Below are 25,944 nucleotides of genomic sequence, written 5' to 3'. Positions count from 1 at the left end.
ATTGCTGTGGAGTTCTGTTACACACTCAGACACATTACTGGGAGTATTATTGCTGCGGAGCTCTGTTATACACTCAGACACATTACTGGGAGTATTATTGCTATGGAGCTCTGTTATACACTCAGACACATTACTGGGAGAATTATTGCTGTGGAGCTCTGTTATACACACAGACACATTACTGGGAGTATTATTGCTGTGGAGCTCTGTTATACACTCAGTCACATTACTGGGAGTATTATTGCGTGGAGCTCTGTTATACTCATACACATTACTGGGAGTATTATTGCTGCGGAGCTCTGTTATACACACAGACACATTACTGGGAGTATTATTGCTGTGGAGCTCTGTTATACACTCATACACATTGCTGAGAGTATTATTGCTGTGGAGCTCTGTTATACAATCAGACACATTACTGGGAGTATTATTGCCGTGGAGCTCTGTTATACTCTCAGACACATTACTGGGAGTATTATTGATGTGGAGCTCTGTTATACACTCAGTCACATTACTGGGAGTATTATAGCTGTGGAGCTCTGTTATACACTCAGACACATTACTGGGAGTATTATTGCTGTGGAGCTCTGTTATACACTCAGACACATTACTGGGAGTATTATTGCTGTGGAGCTCTGTTATACACTCAGACACATTACTGGGAGAATTATTGCTGTGGAGCTCTGTTATACACACAGACACATTACTGGGAGTATTATTGCTGTGGAGCTCTGTTATACACTCAGTCACATTACTGGGAGTATTATTGCTGCGGAGCTCTGTTATACTCATACACATTACTGGGAGTATTATTGCGTGGAGCTCTGTTATACTCATACACATTACTGGGAGTATTATTGCTGCGGAGCTCTGTTATACACACAGACACATTACTGGGAGTATTATTGCTGTGGAGCTCTGTTATACACTCATACACATTGCTGGGAGTATTATTGCTGTGGAGCTCTGTTATACAATCAGACACATTACTGGGAGTATTATTGCCGTGGAGCTCTGTTATACTCTCAGACACATTACTGGGAGTATTATTGATGTGGAGCTCTGTTATACACTCAGTCACATTACTGGGAGTATTATAGCTGTGGAGCTCTGTTATACACTCAGACACATTACTGGGAGTATTATTGCTGTGGAGCTCTGTTATACACTCAGACACATTACTGGGAGTATTATTGCTGTGGAGCTCTGTTATACACTCAGACACATTACTGGGAGTATTATTGCTGTGGAGCTCTGTTATACACTCAGACACATTACTGGGAGTATTTTTGCTGTGGGGCTCTGTTATACACTCAGACACATTACTGGGAGTATTATTACTGTGGAGCTCTGTTATACACTCAGACACATTACTGGGAGTATTATTGCTGTGGAGCTCTGTTATACACTCAGACACATTACTGGGAGTATTTTTGCTGTGGGGCTCTGTTATACACTGAGACACATTACTGGGAGTATTATTACTGTGGAGCTCTGTTATACACTCAGACACATTACTGGGAGTATTATTGCTGTGGAGCTCTGTTATACACTCAGACACATTACTGGGAGTATTATTGCTGTGGAGCTCTGTTATACACTCAGACACATTACTGGGAGTATTCTTGCTGTGGAGCTCTGTTATACACTCAGACACATTACTGGGAGTATTATTGCTGTGGAGCTCTATTATACACTCAGACACATTACTGGGAGTATTTTTGCTGTGGAGCTCTGTTATACACCCACACACATTACTGGGAGTATTATTGATGTGGAGCTCTGTAATACACTCAGACACATTACTGGGAGTGTTATTGCTGTGGAGCTCTGTTATACACTCAGACACCTTACTGGGAGTATTATTGCTGTGGAGCTTTGTTATACACTCAGACACATTACTGGGAGTATTATTGCTGTGAAGCCTGTTATACACTCAGACACATTACTGGGAGTATTTTTGCTGTGGAGCTCTGTTATACACTCAGACACATTACTGGGAGTATTATTGCTGTGGAGCTCTGTTATACACTCAGACACATTACTGGGAGTATTATTGATGTGGAGCTCTGTAATACACTCAGACACATTACTGGGAGTGTTATTGCTGTGGAGCTCTGTTATACACTCAGACACATTACTGGGAGTATTATTGCTGTGGGGCTCTGTTATACACTCAGACACATTACTGGGAGTATTATTGCTGTGGAGCTCTGTTATACACGCAGACACCTTACTGGGAGTATTATTGCTGTGGAGCTTTGTTATACACTCAGACACATTACTGGGAGTATTATTGATGTGGGGCTCTGTTATACACTCAGACACATTACTGGGAGTATTATTGCTGTGGAGTTCTGTTATACACTCAGACACATTACTGGGAGTATTATTGCTGTGGAGCTCTGTTATACACTCAGACACATTACTGGGAGTATTATTGCTGTGGAGCTCTGTTATACACACAGACACATTACTGGGAGTATTATTGCTGTGGAGTTCTGTTATACACTCAGACACATTACTGGGAGTATTATTGCTGTGGAGCTCTGTTATACACTCAGACACATTACTGGGAGTATTATTGCTGTGGAGCTCTGTTATACACTTAGACACATTACTGGGAGTATTATTACTGTGGAGCTCTGTTATACACTTAGACACATTACTGGGAGTATTATTACTGTGGAGCTCTGTTATACACTCAGACACATTACTGGGAGTATTATTGCTGTGGAGCTCTGTTATACACTCAGACACATTACTGGGAGTATTATTGCTGTGGAGCTCTGTTATACGCTCAGACACATTAATGGGAGTATTATTGCTGGGGAGCTCTGTTATCAGACACACCAACAATATGGAGCTCCTAGAACAGATAGGGACTGCCCCTCCTACACAGGGACACTTGGGAGGAATGGGAATGTATACTGTATGGAGTGACAGCAAGCAGTGCAGCACAGTGTGTTGATCTAGGTTACTGAATCAGTAGGCTCTGGCCAGTCCCGCCCTCTCTATGGAACTGGAGACGCTCTGGCCAGCCCCTCCCTCTCTATGGTTCGGGGCTGGCTGGGCACCGACGTCACTTCCGTTTAGGTCTGGTGGCTGAGAGCTGGGGTAAGGCAGGGCAGACATGGGGCAGGAGCTGTGAGCCTGGAGGGGGCGGCCCTGGGTCGGGAGCTGCTACCACTGGGGGCCCAGGTAAGATATAAACACACTGCTTGTGCACACAAATACATAAACCATGGAGTGGGAGCCCCTAAGCTAGCCTGGCATAGTACCATGGTATATAGTATAGGCTGGCACAGTATACATGGTATATAGTACAGGCTGGCATAGTATCCATGGTATATAGTATAGGCTGGCATAGTATCCATGGTGTATAGAATAGGTTGGCATAGTATCCATGGTGTATAGAATAGGTTGGCATAGTATCCATGGTATATAGTATAGGCTGGCATAGTATCCATGGTATATAGTATAGGCTGGCATAGTATCCATGGTATATAGTATAGGCTGGCATAGTACCATGGTATATAGTATAGGCTGGCATAGTATCCATGGTATATAGTACAGGCTGGCATAGTATCCATGGTATATAGTATAGGCTGGCATAGTATCCATGGTGTATAGAATAGGTTGGCATAGTATCCATGGTGTATAGAATAGGTTGGCATAGTATCCATGGTATATAGTATAGGCTGGCATAGTATCCATGGTATATAGTATAGGCTGGCACAGTATCCATGGTATATAGTATAGGCTGGCACAGTATCCATGGTATATAGTATAGGCTGGCATAGTATCCATGGTATATAGTATAGGCTGGCATAGTATCCATGGTATATAGTATAGGCTGGCATAGTATCCATGTTATATAGTATAGGCTGGCATAGTATCCATGGTATATAGTATAGGCTGGCATAGTATCCATGGTATATAGTATAGGCTGGCATAGTATCCATGGTATATAGTATAGGCTGGCATAGTATCCATGGTATATAGTATAGGCTGGCATAGTATCCATGGTATATAGTATAGGCTGGCATAGTATCCATGGTATATAGTATAGGCTGGCATAGTATCCATGGTATATAGTATAGGCTGGCATAGTATCCATGGTATATAGTATAGGCTGGCATAGTATCTATGGTAAATAGTATAGGCTGGCATAGTATCCATGGTATATAGTATAGGCTGACATAGTATCCATGGTATATAATATAGGCTGGCATGGTATATAGTATCAATGGTATATATTATAGGCAGGCATAGTATTTGTTCTAGGCAGGCATTGTATCCATTGTATGTGTAATAGGTTGGCATAGTATCCATGGCATATGTTATGGGCTGGCATAGTGTCCATAGCCTGTATTATAATCTGGCATAGTATCCATGGTATATAGTATAGACTGGCATAGTATCCATGGTATATAGTATAGGCTGACATATAGTATTTATGGTAAATAGTATAGGCTGGCATAGTATCTATTGTAAATAGTATAGGCTGGCATAGTATCCATTGTATATAGTATAGGCTCTCATAGTATCCATGGTATATAGTATAGGCTGGCATAGTATCCATGGTATATAGTATAAGCTGACATAGTATCCATGGTATATAGTATAGGCTGACATAGTATCCATGGTATATAGTATAGGCTGGCATAGTATCCATAGTAAATAGTATAGGCTGGCATAGTATCCATAGTATATAGTATAGGCTGACATAGTATCCATGGTATATAGTATAGGCTGACATAGTATCCATGGTATATAGTATAGGCTGACATAGTATCCATGGTGTATAGTATAGGCTGACATAGTATCCATGGTATATAGTATAGGCTGGCATAGTATCCATGGTATATAGTATAGGCTGACATAGTATCCATGGTATATAGTATAGGCTGGCATAGTATCCATGGTATATAGTATAGGCTGGCATAGTATCCATGGTATATAGTATAGGCTGGCACAGTATCCATGGTATATAGTATAGCCTGGCATAGTATCCATGGTATATAGTATAGGCTGGCATAGTATCCATGGTATATAGTATAGGCTGACATAGTAACCATAGTATATAGTATAGGCTGACATAGTATCCATGGTATATAGTATAGGCTGACATAGTATCCATGGTATATAGTATAGGCTGACATAGTATCCATTGTATAAAGTATAGGCTGGCATGGTATATAGTATAGCCTGGCATAGTATCCATGGTATATAGTATAGGCTGGCATAGTATCCATGGTATATAGTATAGGCTGACATAGTATCCATAGTATATAGTATAGGCTGACATAGTATCCATGGTGTATAGTATAGGCTGACATAGTATCCATGGTATATAGTATAGGCTGGCATAGTATCCATGGTATATAGTATAGGCTGACATAGTAACCATAGTATATAGTATAGGCTGACATAGTATCCATGGTATATAGTATAGGCTGGCATAGTATCCATGGTATATAGTATAGGCTGGCATAGTATCCATGGTATATAGTATAGGCTGGCATAGTATCCATGTTATATAGTATAGGCTGGCATAGTATCCATGGTATATAGTATAGGCTGGCATAGTATCCATGGTATATAGTATAGGCTGGCATAGTATCCATGGTATATAGTATAGGCTGGCATAGTATCCATGGTATATAGTATAGGCTGGCATAGTATCCATGGTATATAGTATAGGCTGGCATAGTATCCATGGTATATAGTATAGGCTGGCATAGTATCCATGGTATATAGTATAGGCTGGCATAGTATCCATGGTATATAGTATAGGCTGGCATAGTATCTATGGTAAATAGTATAGGCTGGCATAGTATCCATGGTATATAGTATAGGCTGACATAGTATCCATGGTATATAATATAGGCTGGCATGGTATATAGTATCAATGGTATATATTATAGGCAGGCATAGTATTTGTTCTAGGCAGGCATTGTATCCATTGTATGTGTAATAGGTTGGCATAGTATCCATGGCATATGTTATGGGCTGGCATAGTGTCCATAGCCTGTATTATAATCTGGCATAGTATCCATGGTATATAGTATAGACTGGCATAGTATCCATGGTATATAGTATAGGCTGACATATAGTATTTATGGTAAATAGTATAGGCTGGCATAGTATCTATTGTAAATAGTATAGGCTGGCATAGTATCCATTGTATATAGTATAGGCTCTCATAGTATCCATGGTATATAGTATAGGCTGGCATAGTATCCATGGTATATAGTATAAGCTGACATAGTATCCATGGTATATAGTATAGGCTGACATAGTATCCATGGTATATAGTATAGGCTGGCATAGTATCCATAGTAAATAGTATAGGCTGGCATAGTATCCATAGTATATAGTATAGGCTGACATAGTATCCATGGTATATAGTATAGGCTGACATAGTATCCATGGTATATAGTATAGGCTGACATAGTATCCATGGTGTATAGTATAGGCTGACATAGTATCCATGGTATATAGTATAGGCTGGCATAGTATCCATGGTATATAGTATAGGCTGACATAGTATCCATGGTATATAGTATAGGCTGGCATAGTATCCATGGTATATAGTATAGGCTGGCATAGTATCCATGGTATATAGTATAGGCTGGCACAGTATCCATGGTATATAGTATAGCCTGGCATAGTATCCATGGTATATAGTATAGGCTGGCATAGTATCCATGGTATATAGTATAGGCTGACATAGTAACCATAGTATATAGTATAGGCTGACATAGTATCCATGGTATATAGTATAGGCTGACATAGTATCCATGGTATATAGTATAGGCTGACATAGTATCCATTGTATAAAGTATAGGCTGGCATGGTATATAGTATAGCCTGGCATAGTATCCATGGTATATAGTATAGGCTGGCATAGTATCCATGGTATATAGTATAGGCTGACATAGTATCCATAGTATATAGTATAGGCTGACATAGTATCCATGGTGTATAGTATAGGCTGACATAGTATCCATGGTATATAGTATAGGCTGGCATAGTATCCATGGTATATAGTATAGGCTGACATAGTAACCATAGTATATAGTATAGGCTGACATAGTATCCATGGTATATAGTATAGCCTGGCATAGTATCCATGCTATATAGTATAGGCTGACATAGTATCCATGGTATATAGTATAGGCTGACATAGTATCTATTGTAAATAGTATAGGCTGGCATAGTATCCATTGTATATAGTATAGGCTGGCATAGTATCCATGGTATATAGTATAGGCTGACATAGTATCCATGGTATATAGTATAGGCTGACATAGTATCCATGGTATATAGTATAGGCTGACATAGTATCCATGGTATATAGTATAGGCTGACATAGTATCCATGGTATATAGTATAGCCTGGCATAGTATCCATGGTATATAGTATAGGCTGGCATAGTATCCATGGTATATAGTATAGGCTGACATAGTATCCATAGTATATAGTATAGGCTGACATAGTATCCATGGTGTATAGTATAGGCTGACATAGTATCCATGGTATATAGTATAGGCTGGCATAGTATCCATGGTATATAGTATAGGCTGGCATAGTATCCATGGTATATAGTATAGGCTGACATAGTAACCATAGTATATAGTATAGGCTGACATAGTATCCATGGTATATAGTATAGCCTGGCATAGTATCCATGCTATATAGTATAGGCTGACATAGTATCCATGGTATATAGTATAGGCTGACATAGTATCTATTGTAAATAGTATAGGCTGGCATAGTATCCATTGTATATAGTATAGGCTGGCATAGTATCCATGGTATATAGTATAGGCTGACATAGTATCCATGGTATATAGTATAGGCTGACATAGTATCCATGGTATATAGTATAGGCTGACATAGTATCCATGGTATATAGTATAGGCTGACATAGTATCCATGGTATATAGTATAGCCTGGCATAGTATCCATGGTATATAGTATAGGCTGGCATAGTATCCATGCTATATAGTATAGGCTGACATAGTATCCATGGTATATAGTATAGGCTGGCATAGTATCCATAGTAAATAGTATAGGCTGGCATAGTATCCATAGTATATAGTATAGGCTGGCATAGTATCCATGGTATATAGTATAGGCTGGCATAGTATCCATGGTATATAGTATAGGCTGGCACAGTATCCATGGTATATAGTATAGCCTTGCACAGTATCCATGGTATATAGTATAGGCTGGCACAGTATCCATGGTATATAGTATAGGCTGGCATAGTATCCATGGTATATAGTATAGGCTGACATAGTATCTATGGTAAATAGTATAGGCTGGCATAGTATCCATGGTATATAGTATAGGCTGGCATAGTATCCATGGTATATAGTATAGGCTGACATAGTATCCATGGTATATAATATAGGCTGACATAGTATCCATGGTATATAGTATAGGCTGGCATAGTATCTATGGTAAATAGTATAGGCTGGCATAGTATCCATGGTATATAGTATAGGCTGGCATAGTATCCATGGTATATAGTATAGGCTGGCATAGTATCCATGGTATATAGTATAGGCTGACATAGTATCCATGGTATATAATATAGGCTGGCATGGTATATAGTATCCATGGTATATAATATAGGCTGGCATGGTATATAGTATCCATGGTATATAATATAGGCTGGAATGGTATATAGTATCAATGGTATATATTATAGGCAGGCATGGTATGTGTTCTAGGCAGGCATTGTATCCATTGTATGTGTAATAGGTTGGCATAGTATCCATGGTATATGTTATGGGCTGGCATAGTGTCCATGGCCTGTATTATAATCTGGCATAGTATCCATGGTGTATAGTATAGACTGGCATAGTATCCATGGTATATAGTATAGGCTGGCATAGTATCTATGGTAAATAGTATAGGCTGGCATAGTATCCATTGTATATAGTATAGGCTGGCATAGTATCCATGGTATATAGTATAGGCTGGCATAGTATCCATGGTATATAGTATAGGCTGACATAGTATCCATGGTATATAGTATAGGCTGACATAGTATCCATTGTATAAAGTATAGGCTGGCATGGTATATAGTATCAATGGTATATATTATAGGCAGGCATGGTATATAGTATCAATGGTATATATTATAGGCAGGCATTGTATCCATTTTATGTGTAATAGGTTGGCATAGTATCCATGGTATATGTTATGGGCTGGCATAGTATCCATGGCCTGTATTATAATCTGGCATAGTATCCATGGTATACAGTATAGGCTTGCATTGTATCTACGGTATAGAGTATAGGCTGGCATAGTATCCATGGTATATAGTACAAGCTGGCATAGTATCCATGGTATGTGTTATAGGCTGGTATAGTATCCATGGTATATATTATAGACTGACATAGTATCCATGGCATATATTATAGCTGGCATAGTATCCATTATATGTGTTATAGGCTGGCATAGTATGCATGGTATTTAATGGTAAATCCTAATTATTAACCTACATAGAAAAATCTCCCTACCTAGGTAGGCATAGGATTCATGATTTGAGGCATTTCATTGTTTATATTAGACTGGCACAGTATGTGTGACATCTCATGGTATATATTAACCATAACCCACCAAGAGGAATCCCTTAACCTATGCTGGCTTAGTATTAATGTGATTTCATTGTGAATATTAATGTTTCACCCACAGAGAGAAATCCCCGTTCCATGGTATAAATTCATCACTAACTAGTGGGCAAGCCCCTGAATCCCCCAAACTAGGCTGGCATAGTACCAAGGTATTCACGGTGTAACAATATATTGATTACTTCACGGTGGTGCATCTAAATCTTTCAAACTTAATAAGCATAGTGTCCAAGCCATTTTTATTGTATGTTTTAATTTGAGTTTATAATTTGAGGCAGTAGAGAAATGTTTTTATTTTATGCAATATACCATGTATACAGAGGATGCTGCATATTGTATTGACACAGTCTGCATATAAACAGAGGAACTAGCTTGAACTGCGTGTGTCATTTTTCATGCTTTGTAGGGAGTCAACTATATTCATCTTTCCCAAGCTACATGCTAAAAGGGAGAGGTTAAATGTGCTGCACGCAGTGGTAAAGTGTATTCATTGTTCGCAAGTTAAATTTTGACATGGATCGATGAAGCAGCAATGATTACTTTATCATTACTGTACTAAGATATTCTAATTACACAGGCTGTATGTTTATAGAGGACGTTACTTGGGTTGTATACATGCCGTAAGCAAGGGACATATTATTAATGCACATGCTGTATACCGAGGAGTTAAAGTATATTCTGTTTTCACAGAATCTATTTTAAAACATATTGTGGAAGTATGGCTGTTTGTGTTTTTATAAAGAAGGAAGTACCGTAGCTCAGATTATTTTACACACCCTGTAAACAGGGTAAATTAGAATGTAAGCATAAATAGAGAGTGGATTTATGTAGATTGTGTACTTTATGTATTATTACCTAGGGTTCATTTTAACAAGAAGTAGCTTAAATTGTATGTGTATTTATATTGCAATGTTTAGATAAAAGGGAAAGTATATTCTAAATAAAGAGTCTGCATATAAACAAAGGATGCAACTGAATTGTATTTACATTGCAAAACACTTGCTGTGGGATTAAATTATATTAACAAAGGCTGTTGAGAGAGGAAGTAACTGTGTGTGCATTTTATACTATCCGTTATAAATCATTAGTTAAATATCATAACTAATAGCTAGTAAAATTGCTGAAATACAACAATGCTGTTAAGAACCTATACTTTCTCCTCTGTACAATTTATAAATATGAGAGATAAATGTGTCAGGGGAATATAAAAGCTTACTATTGAAAAGGTGGTTGATTAGTTATTTGATAGGAAAAAGTAGACACGAGATTGGTGTAGCAAAAATAGAATTTTTATTTTTACCTTCTTAGTGCCTAATACAGGGATAAATTCCTAAATTACATACTATACCCAGTATACCACATTAGTTTTACCCTCCGCTCTGCCCGCTCGCACCCGTATGGCCAACTCACGCTTGCAGGACTTCTCACGGGCGGCTCCTCTCCTATGGAATAACTTGCCTACTGCCATCAGACTCTCCCCTAGTCTTCAATCATTTAAGAAGGGCCTTAAAACCCATCTCTTCAGGAAAGCGTATGGCCTCCCAGAGTAATCTCTCCCTTACATACCTGTCGCTTGCTCTCCTATGGGATAGTGCTTTGCTCTCTCCTCCAGCTCTGCTTCACTCCTACTTGATATTTCCTATCCTAATGTTTCTAATACCCCACCTCCTATAGACTGTAAGCTCATTTGAGCAGGGTCCTCTTCAACCTATCATTCCTGTAAGTTTTCTTGTAATTGTCTTATTTATTGTTACATCCCCCCCTCTCAAAATATTGTAAAGCGCTACGGAATCTGTTGGCGCTATATAAATGGCAATAATAATAATAATAATAATAATAATAATATATACAATGTAACTTACAGGAGCAGTCTAGACTCAATAGCAATTTGAACGCAGCAGTGGTTATGGTGTCAGGAGATACCTGGCCTACTCTCATTATTTACAATAGTTTGACACTCCCTCGGCGCCTGCTGTCCTTCCAATCTTCTGTGATATCACTAAAATGGAAGTCCCCTATCATACTTTAGCAATATCAAGTTTTTTCAGCTGTGGACATAATTAATTTGTGGTGGTGTAGTGGTTATGGTGCTTAGTTTCTCTTTTAAATGAGCTGAGACTTAAAAAAAAAAAAGGGTTATGCAAATCAAGTTAGTTAATGTAGATTCGAAACCGGTTTAATCATGTTTGCATTTATTTAGAATGCAACTTGATTTCCATATTCTTTTAAGTGCATTGATTTGTCCCAGCTTTTAAGTCCCACTTTCTCTGGGCAGGTAAAGCTATTTGGTCTGCTTATAGTAAAACTATGATGTTGCGATGACAAACTCCAGATATAGAGACATTATTGCAAATGTTAACTGATTTAACTGCCTGATCTACCAGTGATCGTTCCATCTAGAGAGACTGATGCAGTGAAGTGTACTTATTATATCTACTGATAAATCTCTGTTTCCTTTTGATAGCCCGCAGTATCTGGGAGGAGGGGTCCATTATGCGTGCCTCGGTCAAGTACAATATAAGGGGTCCTGCCTTAATCCCCAGAATGAAGTCCAAACATCGGGTTTACTACATTGCTCTCTTCTCTGTGGTCCTTTTGGGGCTCATTGCCACGGGGATGTTTCAGTTTTGGCCTCACACCATTGAACCATCTGGGGACTGGAGTCCTGAAAAGCGCAGCGTTCATGATGTCCCAGCAGTAAGGCTTCCAGAAAACAGTCCATTGCCAGAGAGGGGGGACCTTAGCTGTAGAATGCACACCTGCTTTGACGTGTACCGCTGTGGCTTCAACCCCAAGAACAAAGTGAAGGTGTACATCTACCCTCTGAAGAAATATATTGACGATTCAGGGGCATCTGTGAGTGGCGCAATATCCCGCGAATACATCCAGCTGCTAAATGCTGTTTCTCAGAGTGATTTTTACACAGAGGACGTAAACCGAGCTTGTCTCTTCTTACCCTCTCTTGATGTCTTAAATCAGAATACTTTGCGGATCAAAGAGACTGCACAAGCATTAGCACAGCTTCCAAGGTAAGGAATCATAACCAAAAAATGCATATTGTGTTATATTACTGGCAAAGGATGCAGTTATGAAAGTAAATGAGCATTATTTTATGTGTACTCTAGATAACATTTTATTTAAAGAGGAACCGTCCCTTCCCAGGATTTTTAGTATTCTGTTTACCTATCACCTATATTTAGCAAATATTTTTTTTGTAATGTCTGAAAATTAAGTTAAACCACTCTATTTAGCTCTATCCTGGAGGTCCTCAATCTTGGCCTCCTGTCAATTATAGTCATAAATGCTGACCATTTCTGCCATTTGAATATAGTGGAAGAGGAGAAACCAAGAGGCTGTCTCTGCTCTTTACCTCATTTGCATTGTGTGCCCTTGCTGTGCCTTGAATGAACTGGATTGTGATGTCAGTTGCTGTATATTTGAGATACATTTTAACCCCTTAAGGACACATGACATGTTTGACATATCATGATTCCCTTTTATTCCAGAAGTTTGGTCCTTAAGGGGTTAAAGGGAAAAAAAAGATGATCTGAGTTCTATGGGATTTTCAATGTTTTATTTAGTTGTTGTGCACTTCCATTTTAAGTGTAAACACCATGTGGTTAACTCAATAAGCTAAGAATTGTAGAGGATTGGCAAATCAATTTCAGATTTTCAGTTGTAGTTGGATAATTTTTCAAATCCTCCTATATTGGCCCATATATTACAATCCCAACATCAGTTATTCACAGTTTGAGAGTAGATGAATAAGCACTGTGTCCTTACATTGTATACATGCATAGTTTTCCTGGAAACCAAGGACAAATTTGAAATTCACATCCTTGAGATTCTTAATGTTTCAAACAGATGGAAAAAATTATCTTTGACATTTAAAGGAACATTTCAGGCACCATAACAACATCTCATTTAAGTTGCTATGGTGCCAGAAGGTCATGGGCACTATGTTGCCTTTAGTTATGTAACTTGCTCACACAATTTTGTGATTGGACAGAGCGAATGGGTGCTGTCTTTACAACTTTGTGGTTAAACTGTTTGTAAATTATTTAAAGGGACACTATAGGCACCCAGACCACTTCAGTTCACTGTCCCTATTGCACTTACTGCTGCAATGTAAAACATTGCCATTCCAGAGAAACTTCAATGTTTACATTGCAGCACTAAGTCTGCCTCCAGTGGCTGTCTACCAGACAGCCACTGGAGGCGCTTCCTGGCTGCTAACGGACTTTTGGTCCAGTAACTGATGCTGGACATCCTAATGCTCAATGCTTTCCTATGGGGAGGCGTAATGCTGCCTGGGACTTCGTAGGTGGTGGAGGCACAACCCATTGCCGAGAGACATCGCCGCTGGGATAAGGTAAGTAAATAAAGGATATTTAACCCTTTATTCTCGTTGGTGGGGGAGTGCGAGGGAGGCGGAAGGCAGAGGAACCTATAGTGCCAGGAATACAGCTTTGTATTCCTGGGACTTATAGTATTCTTTTTACCGCTTATTGTAAGATTGCACCATAACAACTTCAGCTTCTTTGTATTGCAGTGAAATGCTCTGCTAAGATGGGAGCCTCCCTGTCTGGTTGCTTTTCAAAGTTGGGAAAACTGTGTAAACATTTGGGATTGAGGTGGTTTTGGAAGTTCATCTTCTTGTCGTGTTGTCTTTTTACAGGTGGGACCGAGGTACAAATCACTTACTGTTCAACATGCTTCCTGGAGGACCCCCGGATTACAACACAGCTCTGGATGTTCCCCGTGACAGGTGAGGGTCTAGTTAGCACCATTCAGCTTTGTGGAGAGACCCATTACATTGATAATTGATTACATAGTAGTATTCCAGATAAATAATAGATAAATAACAGATCACTGAGTGCCTTTCCCTTGGTGCTGACATCATCATCCAGGAAATGGCTGAAACTGATGCAAGCATTATTTCAGTAATTTTCTTCAATCATTGGAGAAGCCGTGGGATTTCCTTTAGTTCATGCGCCAGCATCTCCTTTGATTTGCATTAAATACATAAAGGGAATCAACACAGTAAAGGAGGAGACTATATTTAAAAGAAGAAAAACTACCACAACAAGAAGACATAGTCTTAAATTAGAGGGACAAAGGTTTAAAAATAATATCAGGAAGTATTACTTTACTGAGAGGGTAGTGGATGCATGGAATAGACTTCCAGCTGAAGTGGTAGAGGTTAACACAGTAAAGGAGTTTAACCCCTTAAAGACCAAACTTCTGGAATAGAATGGAATCGTGACATGTCACACATGTCCTGTGTCCTTAAGGGGTTAAGCATGTGTGGGATAGGCATAAGGCTATCCGAACTATAAGATAATGCCAGGGACTAATGAAAGTATTTAGAAAACTGGGCAGACTAGATGGGCCGAATGGTTCTTATCTGCCGTCACATTCTATGTTTCTATGTTTCTATTATAAACCACAACCTAGTGGTTTTTGACAGACTTTTTTTAAAATTAATTTATTTTAAATGTCAGCCGTATATTTAATTCGATCTTGCTTTTTTGTTTTTGTTTTCCTCTACACATTTTCATCCGTTTCCACTAGGGGTCAGTCCTGCGCCATTCTAAAGCTTTCAGTTGCTATGTTTTGAAGCAGCTCTGTTATAATGTTTATGAAATATTCATGTGGACTGCGTTGGGATTTCATTCCAACACAGCCTAAAGGTACTATAAGACAAAATAGGGACTGCTTTGACTCATGGTATATCCTGAGCTAGACAAAAGATCCAGGAGCTAACAGGGGTATCCAGGAATAAGATGGGACAACTTCAAGTTATTCATAATAATAATAATATTATTATTGGCATTTTTTTTTTTTTTTTTTAATTCTTTATTTTTGTTGTGCGGGTGATTACAGAGCATTGTCATGCGCCACAACAGCGTACGTTTACATAAAGATACATATAGGTTAAACAGTGGCATGATAAACTTGCACAATTTTTCTGTTTTGTAAAACATGCTAAGCGAAGCAGTTTTGTTTAAACGATAGCAATCTATTTGAAATCAGGTTAGCTCTAAAAACGATTATTACAAGGCTAGGCATACAAGTTTAAACTATAGGGTTGCTAATAATAAAACAGGCTTATACGAGTCGAGAACATATTGAGGGTTGAGCAGGCTCATACTATTTATGCCACATTAAGAGGCAAACAGGCTGATACAATCGGTGAGATATTGAGAGTTGTACAGGCTTGTGCTAGGTGGCTCACCGATCAAATGAGTTAGTAGGTGATTGCCTAGGTACAGGTTAGCCCGCTAGGGTCACAGTGCGTCTTCACAGGACTAAATTATGCAACAGGCAAAGTACATCAGGTATAACAGTGTGGTAGTGCATAGGTCTGCGCAAATTATCCAGTGCAGTTTCAATGATGGGGTACTCTGTGTGATTGCGTGCTGTAAATGCTGAACTGAGTGTGGGGCACCAGGAAGCATAAAGGGTGGTCAAATGGTGTAAAACATAGTAGGGGTTGGCGCAGAAAGTTAATCTATGTAACCTGCGTGTGTGTGAGCATGGTTGTCCACCAGTATGTTTAGATATAGGTAAATAGAGGGTACTTTCTCGTGACTAATAGCTACCAGGGTATTAGAGTCAGTGAATCAAGTACAACCTGGAGTCCAGGTAGGGTTTGCTGCATGTCAGTTAGACAAAATAAAGGACCCTTGTTAGTCATGTGTTGTTTAAAATTAAAACAAGCGTAGGAGAGGAGTAAGAAATGCGTCTAGTGCCATGAGGGGTAATATGGTTAGATATGTCATATCCACATTTGTATGAACAATACAGAGTGGGATCTGTGCAGAGGTATAGCAGTCAGCATGAGTAGTGGACATGTGCATTTCTATGCAGGCAACCACGAGTACTAACATGTGTTAGGTGGTCTAAGAAGTATCTAACCGCATTTTTATAAGTAAGTAGATTAGTGTCACAAATTCTAGAGTCAAGAAAGAAAGAAAAACTATGTATTAAAGTAACATGTTAAATAAACAAGAGATTTAACCACATGTTGTCAGTTCCCTTAATAAACAGAAGAGAAGTTAAGTAATTCAGTCGCCTTAAAAGGGCACCAACCCCATCTGAGTTAGTAAGTATTTGCTGTGTAAGTATGAATAAGTATGAATAAACTATGCTTCAAGCTGATGACCTTAAAACAACACAGCGCCCCACCAACAGATGTTAAGTCCCAATTTCCCTGGCTGTGGATTGAGGCAGGTCCCTGTCCGGAATCCGTGGAACCAGGCTATGGGATATCAGGCTTACTCAAGGTTGGTCTGTTGCATGTGAGTCAGTAACAAAAATAGTGGTTGAATCAAAGGGCCAAGCAAATATTAAACATAAACATGTCTTTGGGCAATGTGGCCTCCACAGGGGTCCGGCAGATCTGGTAGCTCTGGCGTGACTCGTGCAGCAGAAGGTAAGTCCGGCTCAGCCTACCCCCAATGACGGGAAGTGCAGAGATCCTGAAAGGTAGTAATCGGCTTTTTGGGGCATAGGCAGGGACCCTGTCGCTGGTTTCGGTGGCTGTTGGGAGAAGGCAAAGTCCAGTAGTGGTAGGTCAGATGTCGGGCCCGTTCGCTTGTCGCTGTGGGTACCTGTAGTTTTATGGCAGGTAATTGGTGCTCCAGTCCTGGACTCTGCAACTCCCCTTGATGTGGACAGGTTTTGGCACCCTGATGGATGTTTGCGTCTAGATGGTTGCCTGGCAAGATTCGGTGCCGTGTGAGGTTGGGGTGGGATCCGCCTGACCCTTTGCGTTATCCGTGCTGTTTGGGGCAAACGCTTGCTGGTATGCGGGTGAGGTCTCCGATTTCGGCGCCATCTTGGGGCTGTCTCCGAGCGGGGGACAGCGCAGCTGCGGTCAGCACGAGCGGGTTCGTCTCTGAGCAAGTTCACTTGTATGTTTGCCTGCCGCTCTCTGAGTGCCAGTTGTGCCCAGAAGGCATCGAAGATTGCGTCTAGCCTCTTCAGGGTATCGGTCTCCGCTCTGCCGCCATTGCAGTCGCACGTGGCATCCGCCATCGTGTGGGCCTGTGCGTCTGGGTTCTGCTTGTCGGGCAGTTTGGTCCAGCGGGAAGATAGGGGCGCAGTAGTGCTGCTGTAGTGGGTCTCTGGAGAGACTTGCATTTCGCTGGGCTGTGCATCTGCCACGCTACAGTGGCTATCCGTCTGCAGGCACTGTAGTTGGCCAAGGTTCGTGCCAGTCCTCAGAGACCACAGAGGTGTGTGGGTCAGAGCTGGTTGGACCGGGATAACCCCCGCCGGTCCTGTGGGGGGGGAGGGAGCCGGGTACCGTGGGTGTTGCTTGTCTTGACGGGCTGGGAGAGCGGCCGTCTCTCCCATGTCCTGCATGTTGTAGGCCCCAAGCCTCGGCTCGGTCATTTTGATGGGTACGTGGGCTTGAAGGGTATCCCCCGATTCCCCAGCCTCAATAGAGTAAGATGAGGTGGGTTGCAGTTCGATCCAAGGCTTTTTTGACCCGGTTTGCAGTCGATTATCGGGCCCAGGCCTGGGAGCTCACAGAAAGTGTGTCTGATCAGCTCCACAGCCAGGCTCCGCCCCCTATTATTGGCATTTTTATAGCACTTTACAATATTATAGGGGAGATTTCCCAATAAATGAGACTATTACAAAAACTTACAGGAACAAAAGTGAGTATACCTATCTTCCACTGCACCCTGTAGCCACTAGACGATAAAGGGACACTAGAGTCACCACAGCAACTACAGCTTAATGTAGTTGTTCTGGTGAGTATAATCATTGCCTTCAGGCATCTTCATGCAAACACTGCCTTTTCAGAGAAAATGCAGTGTTTACATTGCCCCTAGGGACACCTCCCAGTGGCCACTTAGATGGTCACTGGAGGTGCTTCCTGGCTCAGTACTGCACAGTAGGCATGTTCCTTTAGTGTTCCTTTAAACATAGATGACAAAATATGCAAACACCCATTAATTGAAATTGGCAGATCCACTTCAAAGGAACACTCTGACTTTAAAAATAAGTATGGTTTTAACATTAGATTTGTCTTTTACTATGTTTATATTGTGCTACCCACCAAACAAAACTGCAATTAAACTTGCCTGTAATATGCAGTCAGACCACCCGGCTGTGAGTCAGGATCATCTCCTTCCAATCTATTGGGGACGAAGAGCTTGTGCGCGTTTGCAAGTCTCATGCTGATTGTCTTCCTGAAAGCCATTTGTGGTTTGTTTTAGGCAAGATGTAATCAGCACTATTTGAAATGAAAGATAAAATGGGACATTCAAATGTAGCTGCTTTGCTTCTTAATGTACTTTTTAATGAAAACTCCAAGCACCATAACCTCTCAGAGAATTCCCCAACACCCAAGCCCAGACCCTCAGCTTGAGCCAAAAGCGCTGTGGTGATTTGGGGTGCATGCAGATTCTCATTGCATTTAATACATGCTGCCACAGTATAAACACTTTGACAGATAATGAGGAAGTGAAACTTCCTCTTTGTGATGTCCCATGCTGAAGCGGCATCCTTTAGGTGCTGGGAAAACTACTGCCTTTTATTAAAGGATCACTATAGGGTTAGGAACACAAACATGTATTCCTGACCCTATAGTGTTAAAACCACCATCAAGCCCCACTGGCCCCCTAATCCCTCCCTAAATTATATAAAAAATCTTACTGTATTCAAGCCTGAAACTGCTGGCTCAGCCCTGTCTGCTTCAGAAAAACAAGCAGTCTGCTGACATCATTAGAAGTGGTGGCCTGATCCAATCACAGTGCTTCCCCATAGGATTGGCTAAGACTGACAAAGAGGCAGATCAGGGGCACAGCCAGCATGATTCAAACACAGCCCTGGCCAATCAGCATCTCCTCATAGAGATGAATTGAACAGCCATCTGAGGAGTGGCCAGTGAAGTTATCACTAGGCTGTAATGCAAACACTGCATTTTCTCTGAAAAGACGGCGTTTACAGCAAAAAGCCTGAAAAAAATGATTCTACTCACCACAACAAATTCAATAAGCTGTAGTTGTTCTGGTGACTATAGTGTCCTTATATCATTTGAAAACCAGAGTGAAAACACCAAGCCACCTTGCACCATACTCACTAAATTAAGTGTCCCTTTAAATACGTTCCATATGATGTATCACATTCTGTTCACTCTCCCCATTCCTTATATATTGTATTCTCTTGGTAATCTGCAGCAGGGTTTTAGGTCAGATGAGGAGTCTTTATTTTATCCTCTATGTAATCCTTCTTTTGCTGTATGTAAGATCGGGTTTCTTGTGATCTAAGGCTGTAAAATTCCCTGAGTTATCTTTAATTCCATGATACAATAAGGTGGAAAATTTAACTCATTTTAACCCTTAAACATTTGGGAATGTTTTTAGTTTGTGGAATCTGTGTTTTTATGCAAATACCTTTTGAGAGTATTTTGGCCGAATTTTAGGACTGTTTGTTTTTAGTGACCCTTATTTCAACCACTGAGAATTATTTCTACATTATCTTTCTGATTCTGAGACTCAAGTTGTGATAGATTTGGTTTCCAGTAGGGTTTATATGTGTTGCACAAGAAATTTGCGATAAGTTTAGAAGGAAAAACATATTTTTTCCCATGTACTTTTTTGTTGTATAAAGTTTTGTTTTCAAACTCCCCATAACTCTCTGGACTATAATCACTATACTCAGTGTGTCGTGAATTGATAAGGGAGTTGTAATGTTTAAAACAAAATGGCAAAACCGAATAAAAGAGCTGATTTAGAAAATGTTTGATTTACTGAAAAAAAAAGTGTTCACCTTTGTACATGTGGGACTTTAAAGGGACACTCCAGACCCCTAAAGCACTTGCTGAAAAGCTTTGTGTGAAGAGTGCAGATTTCAATAGAAATATACACTTCTATTTTTGCCTGGTGCCGGGTTACACCCCCTTGGCTACCAAGCAGGCAACAGGTAATGTTACTTCCTGGTTTCTTTAGCTCAGTGGAGCAATTGCTCAGTGCACCTGCCTTGCAAAGACTTATCATTAAGTTCCATTGGAAAGTCTATGATTGGACAGTCACAGAAAGTCTGGGTGGGGCTAGAAGGGGTGGACTTGCAAAGACTGCAGAAAAGAGAATTGCAGGTTTTACAAGCTGTTTTTAGATCTATCTCAATGAAAAAATGCATAATTAAATGCATGCAAGTTTTCCTTTAGGGTATATATACTAAATATTGATTTTTATTTGGGCAGTGGAGTATCCCTTTAACCCCTTAAGGACCAAACTTCTGGAATAAACGGGTATCATGACATGTCACACATGTCATGTGTCCTTAAGGGGTTAAGCAATCCAAGCTATGAGCAGCTATTACTTGTAAAAAGATGGGTGGATTACTTGTAAAAAAAAGAATAAAAAAAAGATGGGCTGTATTTTGCCATATATAATTGCATAGGAAAGACAAGACTCCAAAGTAGTCCCTATTTTGCTTGATTTGTATTTTTTCATTGCACTGTATATGTTTAAAATGGACAGTGCTGATTTAAGGGACACCTGTAGAATAAAGCTGGATCAGAAACACTTGGCAAGGGGCCTGTGTTAATTTCATGTGTGAGTAGGAATAGTATCAATAAGCCACACCATGAAAAGTAACTTTAAAGTCAAGAGGTAGTCATAAGATATAAAAGGAAAACAAATGGTCAAGGAATGGAAAAGGAAAAAAACATTATAGGTTTTTCATGACCTTCTCCATGCGACGTCTGGTCACCTTTTCCATATTCTATATAGAGCTGGCATTTCTAAAATGGATTTCGTCTGATTTAATAGATCCATGTTTTGAGGAGGTACCAAGGAGACTAGATCTTCTAATATTGAAGGACACTCCTGCTGACCTGTTATAAGAAGGCATTAGCAAGCTTGAGTTTGACCTTTTGTCGTCCTGCCTTCAGTTTGCCCTCTTTCTATAATTATGCCAATGAGATAGATAATTTGAAGGTAGCTAGATTGGTGATGACAGGTGCTTGAAATGAGACCACATACCTATTACTGACCATGTAATCCTTGGTAATCACGGCATGTGAGAGCTGACATGCTAGTTATGTCCTTTTACAAAAACCTTTGACAACTGATCTAAGAGTTTTCCAAGAATGAGTGGTTATTGTCCATGGACTGAGAATGCGAGAGGCGCTCCTCATTCCTAAAGTCTTTGTGTTGTCTTATGCTTTCACTGATCCGTCTTGCACTCGAAGAATGAATGTCTACATATCCATCATTTACAGGTTGCAGTGTACGCTCTTTGAAATCTGAGGTATGGTCAATAAGTTGGTTAGTCATATAAAATAGTAAAATGCTCTTGCGATGGTTGATACAAAATCTGTGCTGCACCTTCTTGTTTAATCCAAATTTTTTATAATTCTATTAGAGCCGTGTTGGCTGGTGGAGGATTCTCGACTTGGACTTACCGCCAAGGCTATGATGTCAGTATTCCCGTTTACAGCTCCCTATCTGCAGATGTCAACTTACCCGAGAGAGCACCTGGGTAAGTGCCAACTCTGAGTGCCCAATTTAAAACAATCAAGGGCAACAAACATAAAATCACAACATTAGGTATTAAAGGAACACTATAGTCACCTAAATTACTTTAGCTAAATAAAGCAGTTTTAGTGTATAGATCATTCCCCTGCAATTTCAATGCTCAATTCACTGTCATTTAGGAGTTAAATCACGTTGTTTCTGTTTATGCAGCCCGAGCCACACCTCCCCTGGCTATGATTGACAGGGCCTGCATGAGAAAAAAACTGGTTTCACTTTCAAACAGATGTAATTTACCTTAAATAATTGTTTCACAATCTCTAAATTGAACTTTAATCACATACAGGAGGCTCTTGCAGGGTCTAGCAAGCTATTAACATAGCAGGGGATAAGAAAATCTTAAATAAACAGAACTTGCAATAAAGAAAGCCTAAATAGGGCTCTCTTTACAGGAAGTGTTTATGGAAGGCTGTGCAAGTTACATGCAGGGAGGTGTGACTAGGGTTCATAAACAAAGGGATTTAACTCCTAAATGGCAGAGGATTGAGCAGTGAGGCTGCAGGGGCATGTTCTATACACCAAAACTGCTTCATTAAGCTAAAGTTGTTCAGGTGACTATAGTGTCCCTTTAAAAAAAAAAAAAAAAACAGCCATGAATGAATACTCCAAATCCAATTGCCCGGCAGCTGAGTATCTATATTTGACTTGCTGTAAAAGTTAGACTTATTCACACCACAAATCTCATCACCCTCAGGCAGTCTTGAAGGCTAGCACAACCATAATTCTTATTTTAATTCTAATTATTTTTTCAGAAAATAGTTTTGGTATTTAAGCATGAGAACTCTTACTGTTTGTTGATTTTATTGTATCATTGCAGGATTTACAGAACTTCTCTTTTATCAACTTCAACTATTTCTTACCATTTTTTTTTTTAACTGAATGCCTGCTCGTCAGTGTGATTAATTTTAGATGTACTGGACTTTTAGGGTCTATTGTCTTCTGCTGTAAAAATGATTTATTAAGTCGCAGTTACATCTTCCACAATTTGGGCCTAATTTGCCCACCATTTCTTAGGTAACTTCAACAGCTGTTTTATTTAGTTCATTGGCTAGTGCCCAGTCTGTAATATTTGTAGAACATTTTCAAACCGTACGTCCAATTCTCAGCAACATCATCTCAGATTTTCATCCTGACCAGGTCAATAATATGAATACATGGAAGATTTAAAACTAGTAAAATAAAGCAAGTAATTCATGTTACATACTCCAGAAAAACACATAAAACCCACTTTGAACAGTTTAAATAGTAATGTGTTTTTTAATTGTTGTGGAGATTTTGTGATAAACTTATACACATCGAACTGTTTGAGCTCCTAGGGATACGGGCCACCAGTGAAGGAAAGAAGGACAGTGGTGTTAAAACCTAGAAATAGCATCTGGGAAGATATGGAGAACTGTAAGGATCTTAACAATAACTCTTTTGTGCTTTGTCGTTTTTTTTTTTCTCTGCTTCCTTCGATCGACCATTTGGCTTAATTCTTTAGTCCCCGAACGTTCTTCATCCTCTCCTCCCAGACTACCCTGCATCCAGAATTCCGCACTGACCTCGAAACGATCCGTACAGAGAATGGAGACTCTGTTCTGCTCCTGGACAAATGCACTAACCTCTCCGAAGGAGCCATGCCACATCGCAAGCGATGTCATAAAAATACTGTTTATGATTATCCTCAAGTACTCCAGGTAATCGAGCGAAACAGTTTAGTAATTCTCTTGTTTTAGCTGATGGGTTAAATTAATAATCAGAATAAAAGTGAGAATAACTCTGCTTACTTTGATCTTTTGATATTGAAATTTACAAAACTCAAGAAAACTTGCCATAGGAATGTTTAGCTACTTCTTGGTTCATGGTTTATAGTGCACTTTGTTTTCACCAGTCTTGTACTCATTTAGGGACTCGCACTAAGGTACACCTACGCAGGAAACATAATTATATTCGTTTTATAGAGATTGGATGCAGGTAATGCGACTAAGATACCTCTTGGCAAAATTGCAGTTCTATCGGGTCCATGCAGTTGAATGGGCGATAAAGGGATATAATAAGCACCAAAACAAGTTTAGCAAAGTGAAGCAGTTGTTGTATAGATCATGCCCCTGCAGTCTTACTTCTCAATTCTCTGCCATTTAGGCGTTAAATCACTTTTGTTTCTGTCTATGCAGCCCTAGGCACATCTCCCTGTCTGTGACTCACACAGACAACATGAAGAAATTATTTCCATTTCAATCAGCGCAGTGTGTTTATTTTAGAAGTTTTTACACACAAGAGGCTCTAGCAGAACAGGATAAGAAAGTTAAACAGAGTGTGCAATAAAAGGAAGTGTAAGCATTAGATGTATCTTTACAGGAAGTGTTTTGGATGGCTAGTGGAATGAAGGGGCGTTAATAAAGGTGCCCCTAGGCTGTAGATGTAATTGAATTGGTTTCATAGTGATCAAATGACAGAACTTGATGTGTTTGTCTTTGCAGGAAGCTACATTTTGTCTTGTCATCCGTGGAACCCGATTGGGACAAGCTGTTCTCAGTGATGTTTTGCAAGCTGGCTGTGTCCCCGTCATCCTCGCCGATTCCTATATTCTCCCTTTCTCCGAGGTCCTGGACTGGAAAAGGTAAAGCCTCAGTGAAACTCTTTTCTAACTCTGTATATCTGGGGTATACCTCGGCTCTTTACTAACCCTCTACATCTGGGATATAGCTTGGCTGTTTACTAGCCCTGTATATATGGGATACAGCTCGTTACTAACCCTGTAAATCTGGGATACAGCTCGTTACTAACCCCGTCTATCTGGGATACAGCTCGTTACTAACCCTCTGGAATACGTCTCTGCTCTTTACTAACCCTGTACATGTGGGATATACAGTGAGGGGGAAAAGTATTTAATCCCCTGCTGATTTTGAACGTTTGCCCACTGACAAAGAAATGATCAGTCTATAATTTTAATGGTAGGTGTATTTTAACAGTGAGAGACAGAATAACAACATAAAAAATCCAGAAAAACGCATGTCACAAAAGTTATAAATTGATTTGCATGTCAGTGAGTGAAATTAGTATTTAACCCCTTCGACTTAGTACTTGGTGGCAATCCCCTTGTTGGCAATCAGAGGTCAGACGGTTTTTGTAGTTGGCCACCAGGTTTGCACACATCTCAGAATTTGTCCCACTCCTCTTTGCAGATCCTCTCCAAGTCATTAAGGTTTTGAGGCTGACGTTTGGCAACTCGAACCTTCAGCTTCCTCCACAGATTTTCTATGGGATAAAGGTCTGGAGACTGGCTAGCCCACTCCAAGACCTTAATGTGCTTCTCTTTGAGCCACTCCCTTGTTACCTTGGCTGTGTGTTTTGGGTCATTGTGATGCTGGAATACCCATCTACGACCCATTTTCAACGCCCTGACTGAGGGAATGAGGTTCTCATCCAAGATTTGATGGTACATGGCTCCGATCATTGTCCCTTTGATGCGGTGCAGTTGTCCTGTCCCCTTAGCAGAAAAACACCCACAAAGCAAATTGTTTCCACCTCCATGTTTGATGGTGTTCTTGGGGTCATAGGCTGCATTCCTCCTCCTCCAAACACAGCGAGTTGAGTTGATGCCAAAGAGCTTGATTTTGGTCTCATCTGACCACAACACTTTCACCCTGTTCTTCTCTGAATCATTCAGATGTTCATTGGCAAACTTCAGACAGGACTGTGCATGTGCTTTATAGAGCAGGGGGACCTTGCAGGCGCGACAGGATTTC

The 25,944-nt window shown here is 40.1% G+C and overlaps 1 protein-coding gene across 1 annotated transcript in view; it reads left to right on the top strand.

The window, feature by feature from the left end:
* Positions 1-3,101: 3,101 nt before the first annotated feature.
* Positions 3,102-25,944, top strand: part of EXT2 (exostosin glycosyltransferase 2) — a 62,037-nt gene continuing 39,194 nt past the window's right edge. The window contains exons 1-6 of the mRNA XM_063438158.1: positions 3,102-3,201; positions 12,118-12,682; positions 14,332-14,421; positions 22,044-22,160; positions 23,697-23,892; positions 24,676-24,815. Of these exons, the coding sequence (XP_063294228.1) occupies positions 12,147-12,682; positions 14,332-14,421; positions 22,044-22,160; positions 23,697-23,892; positions 24,676-24,815 (1,079 nt within the window). The 5' untranslated portion in view covers positions 3,102-3,201; positions 12,118-12,146. The remainder of the gene's footprint in view (positions 3,202-12,117; positions 12,683-14,331; positions 14,422-22,043; positions 22,161-23,696; positions 23,893-24,675; positions 24,816-25,944) is intronic.

This window comes from Pelobates fuscus, chromosome 12, assembly GCF_036172605.1.
Source record: "Pelobates fuscus isolate aPelFus1 chromosome 12, aPelFus1.pri, whole genome shotgun sequence".
Classification (NCBI taxonomy): Eukaryota; Metazoa; Chordata; class Amphibia; order Anura; family Pelobatidae; genus Pelobates; species Pelobates fuscus.
Note: the sequence above shows the minus strand (reverse complement) of the source record. Positions and strands in the feature narration are given on the sequence as shown.